This window comes from Petaurus breviceps, unplaced genomic scaffold (genome assembly GCF_028583685.1).
Source record: "Petaurus breviceps papuanus isolate PSGF00001 unplaced genomic scaffold, PetGlider_PUasm1.0 126, whole genome shotgun sequence".
NCBI classification, from domain to species: Eukaryota; Metazoa; Chordata; class Mammalia; order Diprotodontia; family Petauridae; genus Petaurus; species Petaurus breviceps.
The window spans coordinates 14,785,527-14,796,981 of record NW_027185655.1 but is presented as its reverse complement, the minus strand read 5'-3'; the positions used below and the strand labels follow the sequence as shown (position 1 = coordinate 14,796,981).

Genomic DNA, 11,455 nt, shown 5'->3' with positions numbered 1-11,455 from the left:
GAGAGAGAGAGAGAGAGAGAGAGAGAGAGAGAGAGAGAGAGAGAGAGTTCTACATTTTTCCTTTTGAGTAGTGCCATCTTTAAACTAGCCTCCATTTTAGCATAAATAAGGAGGATCATCTTCTCTCTTGTTTTTAAATTTTCTCTCAGTTCTTTTGCAAATCCATCTTGCAGGGAAAGCCCAGAAATGCTGTCCCATGATCCTTAGTCTAGCACAGATCTACAAGTCTCTATCCTCCCTCCTAAACCACAGATTAACTACTGCTCTTCCCAACAATATCTCAATGCATGATCAAAATCAATGACTGTCCTTTCATTTTTTAAACTGAAAAAAAATTTTTTTGGAAATATTTTTTCTTCTCTCATTCTCGCCCCATCCACTCCAAAAATACCCCACAACAACAACAAAACAAAGTGCAAAACGTCTGTAAGAATTGTCCACAGTCAAACAAAACAGCTGTATTGGCAATACTATAAGCGCATGTGTATATCTCTATATATTTCTATCTGTCTATCTATCTGTGTGTATATATATGTGAGAAATGCTGGCAGTTTGATTTCCACAGATGCTATAGGAACAATGGGTGTTTACATGCAGAAAGGCATAAATTTGTAAAGAGGGGCCTGAACTAGGCTGGCTGGGACCAGTTGAGGGATGGTCATTGACTTTTCATTAACACACATGCTTAATGGGCAGGCTGGGAGAGTGGTAACCCAGAAGGACAGGAGCCAATCCCAGCTCTGAAGGGAGGAATGTTGAGAAAGTCAAATGAAACCACATGAAAAGGGCTTGCCTTTGTCTGATCCTTTGTAATCTTTTCCCAGAGGATAACTATTTATTCATTACACTATAAATGTAAAATAAAGATCATGAAACTTCCTGGATTGTCAACAAGTGTGGTTTATTCCCTAAACAGAGCACACAGATTTTCATTTATAACACACACACACACACACAAAATACATGATAGTAATTATTATCTATAAATTATACAATATATATATCATAGATATCATACATACATAAATCTAAGTCTCGTTTTGCATTCTAAGTCTTTTACTTCATGGCCAAGAGATAGTATGCATAGAGATCATGTCATGGTTGGTCATTACATTGATCCAAGTTAAGTCTTGCACATTTGTTTGTATTATGTTCTTATTATTGTATAAATTGTTCTGGTTTTGGTCACTTTACTCTTCATTTGTTCATATAAATCCTTCCAAGTTTCTACAAAACTATTTCCTCTTTTAAGTATTTTTTCCCTATAATTAATAGAAACCTATTTTCTTTCCTTCCTACCTTCTATGCTAACTGGAAAAAAAGAAAAATTCCATGTAAGAAATATGCAGAAGTAAAGAGCACTGGCTCCAGTGTTGGGATGACCTGGGGATCAAATCCGGGCTCAGATACTCAGCACCACACCCAGAAACACCTGGCCATGTAACCTTGAGCAAGTTACTTAACCCCAATTGCTTAGGGGTGGCCAGGTGGCTCAGTGAGTAAGAGCACAGTGTCGGGATGACCTGAGGATCGAATCCCGGGCTCAGAAACTTAGCACCACACCCAGAAATAATTGGCTGTGTAACCTTGAGCAAGTTACTTAACCCCAATTGCTTAAAAAACAAAATATGCAGAATTAAGCAAAATAAATTCCCTCATTAGTTAAGTTAAAAAAAAAGATGTCTCATTCTGCACCCTGAAATATATTACCTCTCTTTCATAAGGTGGGTAAAATGCTTCATCATAGATCCTCTGGAATCATGGATGGTCATTGCATTGATTATGGTTTAATATACAGACCAATAAAATTGATTACTATTGATTCAAAAATTTCTAACAATACTGTCAAACAGATTACAGCAATTAATCCAAAAAATCATTCATTATAAACAAGTTGCATTCATACCAGGCATTCAGGAATGGTAAAACACTCAATATATCAATTCACATGGCAGCTACATGGCCCAGTGGATAGTGTATTGGGTGTGGGGTCAGGAAGACTCATCTTGCTGAGTTCAAATCTGGCCTCATACATTTAACAGGTGGACAAATCCCCTAACATTGTTTGTCTCTGTTTTCTCAGCTATAAAATGAGCTAGAGAAGGAAATGGTAAACTACTCCATTATGTTTGCCAAGAAAACCCCAAATGGGGTCATGAAGACAGGGTTGAACAATGACTGAAAAACAATTACATTAAAAAAAATTCAAAACCACAGGATTATCTCAACAGATATAGACTTTGACAAAGTACAGCACTCACTGATGCTTAAAAAAAGAGACCTTTTTTCATATCATAGAAGTAGCCTTCTAAAATCAAAAGGAAACATCATATGTAATGAAGCTACACTAGAAACTTTGTAAATAAAGAAAAGAATAAAGCAAGGATGCCCACTTTTCCTGTTATTTGTTGTTATTCTCTCAAAACAAATAAAAGAATTAAAGAATTATTTCTCTTGTAATTGCTTTACCCAATATTTCTAGAAGTATATCAAATAATAAAGCAAGAATGGGTCATGCCAAATGTATATACACATACACACATACTTTCATACATATATCACACACATCATATATAGGTCACCTAGATTTCCACAAAGGTTTTTATAAAATATCTCCTATCATTCTGGTGGAGATTTCTCTTGTGAAGAGATACAATCAGATGGGAGTCAGGATTGAATGACTAGACTCAGAGTAGTCGTTCAGTGTTAACATGGCAGCCTGTCTCCAGAAGAGGGCTCTGGGGATCTGAGTCCAGCCCTGTGCTACTTAACATTTTTATCAATGACTTGAGTTAAGGGTATAGATGGTTTGCTCAACAGATGTGCAGATGACATAGATCTGGGAGATGGCATAGACCTGGTTGACAAGGCCAGGATCTGGCTAGAACATTGGACTAAGTGTAATACAATGAAATTTAATAAGGATAAATGTAAAGTTTTGTACTTAAGCGTTAAAAAAAAAAAGGCATCAACTTCACAAATATAAGACAGAGGAGGCCTGGACATACTGCAGTTGTCTGAAAAGGATCTAAGTATTTTTGAGAACTCCATTTAATGGTGCAGCCCAAAGGGTAATGTGACCTGGGCTACATTAAGAGCGTACATGGCCTCCAAGCAGAGGAACGTGAGAGTCCCTCTTTACTCTGTCCTCATCAAGCCTCAGCAGGAATATTAGTTTCAGTTCTGGGTACCAGAATTTAAGAAAGACATTAATAACCTGGAGTTCACAGAGGAAGGCAACTAGCAGGCCTGGAGGGAATGGACAAGGAAGAAACTGAGTAGAGGAGTGGTTGGAGGGGAGTGGTTGGAGGAACTGGGTTTGGTTAGCCTAAAGGAAAGAGTACTCAGCCCAGGGGTGGGGTGAGTGGGGTGGGGATGGGAACAAGATAAATTCCTTTCAAGTGTTTGAAGGACCTTCTTGAGGAGGAAGGATTCCATTTATTCTGTTTGACCTCCAAGAGCAATTTGCCTGAGGCCATAAGCCTTTCCTTGTGGCTCTGCCCAAATCTTTAGCCCTCCTTTGTCCAGCAACTTCCCACCCTAGATCCTCCCAAAATATCTATACCCAAATCTGTTACACCCTAGAACTGGCCTAGCCCACCATTGTCTGTCATCTCCAGGTAGCCTCCAGCAACTTCCCACCCTTAATCACTCATTTACTGGAATCTGACTGATGGGGTGCTCGGGATCTATGTTTGTAACATCAATTTGTAAAATCACATTTCCTCCCCCACCCCCACCCCCAAGTCTCAGAGCATTAACTCTGCCCCTTCCCCCTGCCAGCACTCTGCCCAGCAACAATTCATGAACTGCTTATTTCTGCTTGGAACAATAACAAGCCACACCTATGAATCCTTCACTAAACCATCAATAAACATTTTACCTTAGGCAAATGTTATCTCCCCCTAGTATAATGGCCAGCTGCATCTATCTATAGGTTAATTCCTTAGCCAATTATACACATACTGAGTCTCCCTTAGCCTTGGTTCCCAACATCCATCTTGTCAAACATGACACTGATGGGTGGCAGACCGGGCACTTCTCAGTCAGCCCTTGACCCCTAGCTGACTTAGTGACATTTCAAGCCTAAAACCACACCGCTTCGGCTATTTCCCAGTGAATTATGAGCAATACACCTGCGCAGTTGATATTAAAAGTGCATGTTCCTTTAAGCACTGACCACTCCTTAACTCCTCCCTAATCCCACCCTTACTCACATAGTTAGCATAGTTGACATCTGATTTACTGACTCCTTAAAATCTATACCTGTGACTTCTTTAAGTTTTCAGGTTCCCTAAGAACCCCTGCCCTCTTTAAACTTTTACAATCCTGACTTCAAGATTGCTTGGGCCTACTGAATTCCTTCCAGACTCCAAACTCAGGGACTCTGCTCATTTATCAGAGCCCCTGTATAACCTATTGCCATCCCCATCATGACCTCATTGACTTCTCCTGAAGACCTTCCCCAAACTCATTACTGGAGTCTGACCTCATTGACTCCTCCTGAAGACCCTCCCCAAACTCCTCCTCTAGACCACCCCTAGATTCCTCCCACAACTTTTCTGTATATAAGACCCCGTCTTGCCTCTTTGAGGTGTGAGGGCCTATGAGAATGATCTAGCACAGACTCACTCTGTGTCAGATGATTTCCACCCACTTGCCCAATGCAAGTGTCATAGATACTGAGGCTCCTTAAGAGTCTACCCAATATGGTGAATCTCTAATAAACTTTGTTTTTCTTTGGCTGAGAGAAGGCTTGAGTTGAATTCATTTGGCAGGACCCAATGTATTGGCATTTTGGGGTTTCAAGCACCCCTAACCCTATACCTCAACATTTCATGGTAACCCTCATCAGATATAATATATAATGTTATCTATTGCCGACCTTTAGAAAAAGTTTGGTTAAAGGAGACAAATAGTAATATAAAAATTACTTTATTTATTCATTACTTGTTATTTCCTTAAGGCTAGCAGTATTTGGCTCAAGGAGTGCAGGACTAAAGTCCTGACTAACAAATAGAGGAATCATAAGACTTTTTATACATTTTTAGAGCCATCCCAATTCAGGATGACTATGTCAAAAACTTTATGACTTCTATTTGTTACCATCTATATGGGAAAAAGAGTTCATTGGTTGTAATGATGGTCTCAGGATGTCTGTTTTGCTTCCATATGGAGTAAGTCCCAAGATAAGGGGGATCTCACCTCTGGTCTTTGAAGTTACTATCACAGGGAAAGGCATTTTAAAATCAACCAAAGCAGTTTGTTTGATTAATTCAGATTTGGCTAAAATATGATATTAATGATTATCACTATCTACATATTATAATATATTCTACATTATTTTCTATATATATTTAGCCAGGAGAAATATGAGATGACAGCTAGCATCTAAGCGATCCCAGGAATGTTGAAAAACTTGGGCAGGTACAAATGACATTCTGAGAAGGGAACTAAAAAGCATCACCCATAATTGTAAAGTGTTAGGCAGAGCCTGAAGAGTACACAGTCTGAGGCTGTGTTGTCTTCACTGTTTTCCACCAAAGCAGGAGAAGCTAAGGAGAAAGATTCATTGGGGGAAATGAAGAGTTGGCTAAGAAGGTGGTTTCTGAGACTGAGACTTCCATTTCTTAATTCTTGTTTATTACATATTCTCCATAGATTCCTAGAGAGGGTTAGCATATTTCTAAGCATCTATTCACAATGTGTATTGGAATTCTTACAAAAAAGAATTTCAAACAAAACTAATATTGAAAAAAAGGATTGCTATACACATTCCTCAAATTTTATACAAAAATCTAAGTACCCAATAGCCTCAAGTGTCTAAACACAAACGCCCAAAGTTTGGGCAACACAAAAGAGGGAACAGAGATCCTCCCACCAGAGGCCAAATTTGACCTAAAAGTTACAATTGTGACATGGTGGAATGAAACCCATGACCAGACAGCATCTCTGGGTGGGTAGTTTATTCAAAAGATAAAGGAAACCACAGCAATGTAAATGAAAAGAATAATTACCAAAAAGTCCAATATAAATGTAACAAAATTATGAAGACCCAATAGGACCTGAATGAAGAGATATGAAAGGACACCCCTAACCCACCCTTTCATGGAAGTGGGAAGTCCATAGGTGTTATACACTGCACACTTTCATACTTTTTCAGTAGATTGATTAGTTATTCTGATTTATTTTCCTCTTTAAAACTACTATAGAGGATGGCTCTCCAGGAGGGAGAGAGATAACTGAGATAATGATGAAGATGTAAGAAACAGAAAATGTCAACTAAAAGTTCATTTACAAAAAGAAATAGGCCAAGTGAAAGGGGTAAGAGTAGGGGCTGCTTTCTACCTTAAGAAGGCTATATTCATAGGAAGAAATCTAGGAAAACAAAGGGACTGGGTGAGATAGAGAAATTTCAACCAAATGGACAAAAAATAAAAACCATGTTCCCGGATAAAGAATCTGTACGTGAAATTTTAACCTTGAATAAACTGAGTCTCAGAGAAACAAAGTTTAGAACAAGAATTTTGATTAACTGACAGATGTGTGTGTGTGTAAAAATATTTATATATAAATTTGAGCCAGAATACACACTCTAGGCTTGAAGAAAAAGTTGTTAGTGCAACTAAAATGTAGTATAGTTGCACTTGTTTTTTTTCTGAAGGCCTTCATTTGGTGTTTATTTTAAACCATTACTTTGTTGATACACTGAAATGAGTTGAGTCACTAGTTAATAATTAACACATCCTTAATGGATTGACATTTCACCCCTACTCACGTGGGCACGCACACACACACACACACACACACATACACTCTGTATGAGTTAGCTGTGTGTAGTCAAAATGGCGGTAATTGTATTTCTAACACCAAAGATGACTAACTATGACAATCCCCTTTTTGTCTGCCAGAGCAGTGAGTGGACTTGAAGCCTTGCATACAAGCCTTTGTTGTCATTTTTGTGGTTGTTGTTGCTTTTTGGGTTTGTTTGTTTGGTTTTTTGCTTACTCTGGGTTTCTAATGTGTGCAAACCATTTAGAGAATGTGAGTGGGAGTTCTTTATAGTAAGAAAACATACTTCTAAGCACAGAATTAGGTTTGTAGATGAATGGGGAAAAAACCAGTTTGGGTTTTATGTTACTACTATGTTCTTAAAAAAAAAACGGAATTTTTTTTAAACACCTTGTCATTTAGATTCTTTTAAAAACCTAAAAATATACCCCCCCCAATTTATTTCTTTTTAAAAATGTTTAATTCTTAGAAGTATATATTATTTTCTTTTTAATTTATGGAATAAAACAAGCAGTTCAATAACACAGTATAATAAAAAAGATGATTGTACATGAAACGGCAAATCTACAATAAAATATATCATGGAAATTATCATGAAAATTTCTTTTTTTTTCCTTCCTTCCCCACCCCCATCCCAAGATGGTTACCATTAGACACAAATAGATATATGTATGTAAAATTTTTTTATACATACTTCTCTTTATCACTTATTTCTCTAGATGTAGATAGCATCTTTCTTATGTCCTTTATAGTTTTTTCCCATAACATAGTACAATAAAAAAGATGATTGCACATGAAACTGCAAACCTACTGTGCACAATTTGCTATTCATTTCAAATATACAACAAAATTATCATTTAAATTTCTTTTTTTTAATGCCCCCCCATATAGCTACCATTAGATACAAATAGATATATATACAAGTATACACACAAGATATATTATTTTCAAATGCAATGGAAGTTGTCAGGAGTGTATTTCCTTCTGTAAATAACATTTCTTGTGAACAGATCATGTACCTTCCTATTACATTCATAATTAATAATAATACCACAGAATTATGTTAATATTCTTAAAATGAGAAACACATATTTAGGAAAAGTTATCTGTCAGGGAGAGAGACTAATGTGCTCTTTCCTAAGGGTATGATTATAATTGTATCTCTGGTCTGTCTGTGTTTACCTGCCTGCCTTTCACCAGATACTTAAGAAGAAAATAGCTGCTGAGCAAGCTAGAAAAAATGGTCAGGCTATTTCTAAACAAATGACAGTTCTGGCTATGGCTGCTTGGAAGTTTCTTTGTACCATCTTTGTTCTGTAGCAGACCTTAATTTTTTTTTGGCTTTTTGTTTTGGAGGGCAGTTGGGGTTAAGTGACTTGTCCAAGGTCACATGGCTAGTTTTTGTATTAAGTGTCTGAGGGCAGATTTGAACTCAGGTCCTCCTGACTCCAGGGCCGGTGCTCTATTCACTGTGCCACCTAGCCGCTCCCAGACCTTAATTTTTAATCTCTCTCTTGAATGACTGGAAGGTTGGGGGTAGAGCATGTGCATGGATGAGGTAAGGAAGGATTAACCAACCAATACATCAGAGAATGGAGGGAAAGAAGAAAGAAGAGGAAAGGTCATTTTATAGAAAAAGGATCATATCAGGGGAAAGAGAACCATTGGGCAGCAAAATGGTTCATGATAATTAAGAGAGAACAATGATTACAGAGTCTGAGAGCTGAAAAGCTGCTGAGTGGCCACCTTGTCCATCTCATATGTAGAAAGAATTTCCATTATCATATACTCAATAAGTGGTCAGCCGGCATCTGCTTGCAGACCTCTACAGAAGGATGGCCACTGTCTCCCAGGGCAGGCCATCCCAAGATTATATTAGGTCTTGGGCTACTGCATCACTCTGCTGACTCTCATTGAAGTTGTGATCCTCTAAGACTTCCAGGTCCTTTTCAAACAACTACAATCTCTCCAGACCAAAGCTCTGAAAATCTTTGGTTCTACTTGAGTCAACTTTGTGTGCTGTGGCACCCACAAGAGATAAAGCAGTTTAGGGATACATTATAAGAGGCCTAGGGTCTAGAAATAAGAAAGTGTAATGGGAATGTAAATTTATGTTGTCATCTTTCTAAGATTATATTGTGTAAGATCTTCCCTGCCCCTAGGTTAAGTGCACCAGAAGCCTGTGCTGGGAGGCTTGTTTTTCAGGAGATAACTTTGTGATTGGGCAGTGGGTGTTTGACCAGATGAGACTCTGGGCAGCTGTTGAGAGGCCCCTGGCTTTGAAAAACCCAGATATTGATGTTTCCCTCTTTAGTATGGATGTAATGGCTGGACAGTTGGAGGCCTGTCTGCTTGAAATGTTTCTGTCTTCTAATTTCTGCATGTAACCTCTGTAGACTCTGAAGTTTGGGGTGCTGACTTTTTCCCCCAAACTAGGTAAATGATATGTTTGATTGATTAAAGCAAGATTTTTAACCCATTTTGAGTTGTTTTCCTTTAGAAAAGCTGATCTAAGAACCTGTGTTGTAAGTACCCTGGAGATACTGGGGTGCTTGCTGCAACAGAAAGTCATGTCCTTGTGTATACTGTGTTCATTTCTGAGGGCCACCATTTAGGAAGGACATTGATCCAGAGAAGGGAAGTCAGGATTCTGCAAGGCATTGAGTCAAGAAAATAGAAATGTTTAACCTAGGGAAGAGAAGACTCTGGAGGGACATGGGGGCTGTGTACAAATATTTTAAGAGCATTCAAATATGGAAGAAGTGTTTGACATTTTTGTTTGTTTAGAATAGAAAGAACCAACAGGTAAAATGGTTTGGAATTGCAAGGAGGAAAATTAAATTTGAACAAAGGAAAAAACTTCCTAAAAATTAGAAGCATCCAGAAGTAAACCTGGCTTCCTTAGAATCTACCTTATTGGAAGTCTTCAGGTGAAAGACAGATGTCCCCTTTTGGGAAATAATATAATAAAGATTCTTTTTCAGATATAGGTTGGCATAGACAACCGCTGGGGTCCCTGAAAACTCTGAAATGCCATGTTTCTTTAATTTCGCTATTCTATGAATTTAGAACCACTTCGTGTGGTTTAGTGTAGATTACTAGAGACTTGTGATTAGAACATCTGAGAGGTTCACATCTGAGCTTTGCTATTACTGTCTCTATGACCTTAGGCAGATCATTCAGCCTCTGCGAACCTCAGTCTTATAGGTTATTTCAAGGAAATGAGAACTATTAATATCCATAGATAATAGTTTATTACTTATTTAAACCAGCTGAAGAAGCATAGTATATATAAACATCAGATAACCTAGAACAGAGGTGTTTAATAAAATAAATAAAAATACAAGATGACACAGATAATGGTAAATTATGGTTTTCTAAGTCAATATACCAATGCAGGTATCTGTTTCCATTTGACTGACCTAGAACGTCTAGAACCAGGCCTCCAATATTCATATCCTCACCCTTTTTTGGTGTAACTGGAGCAGCTCATTTGAAATGAATGAAGGTTTTTAGGGTGTGATTCAAATGGCAATCAAGTATATGATGAGTGATGGTACAGAAAACTACAAGGATGCATGGCATTCAAAGGAATCAGAAGATCTGGAAAGAATTTCCTGAACGGAACTAATCCAAACACAGGAAATGTGTGATTTGAAAGCAGAGTTGAAACATACAAGAGTGGCCTAGAGTGAGCTTGCTCTAGGAGAGTCTCGCCTAGGACATAATATGCAGGAGCAAATAGTATGGTAAACTTGCTCCCCAGAGCCTACGTCATCTACTTTGTCAAAGTTCACTTCTCACCAGCATTGTCAAAATAATAGAGGTTTCCAATCTTCCCTAAAGATGGAAGCTAAACACCATGCCCTGCCTACAGGATGCCCGGCATCAGCTCTGCTTAAAAATGAGAAACCAGAAATTTTGTGTTCATCCTCATCTTCTCTCTTTAAAAAGCATGTATGTCAAAGCACAGACCAGGATCTCCTTATTTCCAACCCTTTTTCCTTTCAAAATGGAACCATTAATCACCGAAAGCCTCTATTCTAGCTGAACATCTATGATCTTTGCCGACATAACCAGGGATAACTTAACAAAAAGTGTCTTACCAGGAACTATTTCAAAAAGGAATTGTCCTGGGCTCTCTTCATTGTAGGGATGCTCTATAACCTTGTTCCCAGACAGCAAAATGGTACCCTGAGGAAATAAATGACAAAAACATGAATTGTTGGAAATGGATATTCCAGGGTCTTCTTTTTCCCCTAAAGAGGATTTCAGCAGCTACTCTAATTTGCTTACTTTGCCCAATTAAATGTAGCATGACAGGAATCTTCTCTCCCTTTCCTTCAGGGCTGTAATATAGATTGGGGTGCCCCAAGGACTTATTATGAGATGGGAGTCTGCCATTACCTATTTCTCTTTCTTGACTCTTTTCCCTTCCTCTCTGAGCATGTCATTTTGACATATTGCAGATATGTAGCCTATATATATATATATATATATATATATATATATATACACATACATATATGCACACACACATATATATATATATAGAGACACAGAGAGAGAGACAGGGACAGAGAGAGACAGAGAAAGAGAAAGAGACAGAGAGAGAAAGAGAGAGAGAGAGAGAGAGAGAGAGAGAGAGAGAGAGAGAGAGAGA

At 38.1% G+C, this 11,455-nt stretch overlaps 1 protein-coding gene across 2 annotated transcripts in view; it reads right to left on the bottom strand.

Annotated features, from left to right (window-relative positions):
- Positions 1-11,455, bottom strand: part of ARHGAP24 (Rho GTPase activating protein 24) — a 104,253-nt gene that overhangs the window by 69,235 nt on the left and 23,563 nt on the right. For both annotated transcript variants that reach the window (XM_069093162.1, XM_069093177.1), the window contains one exon: positions 10,899-10,986. In XM_069093162.1, coding sequence (XP_068949263.1) covers positions 10,899-10,986 — 88 coding nt within the window. The remainder of the gene's footprint in view (positions 1-10,898; positions 10,987-11,455) is intronic.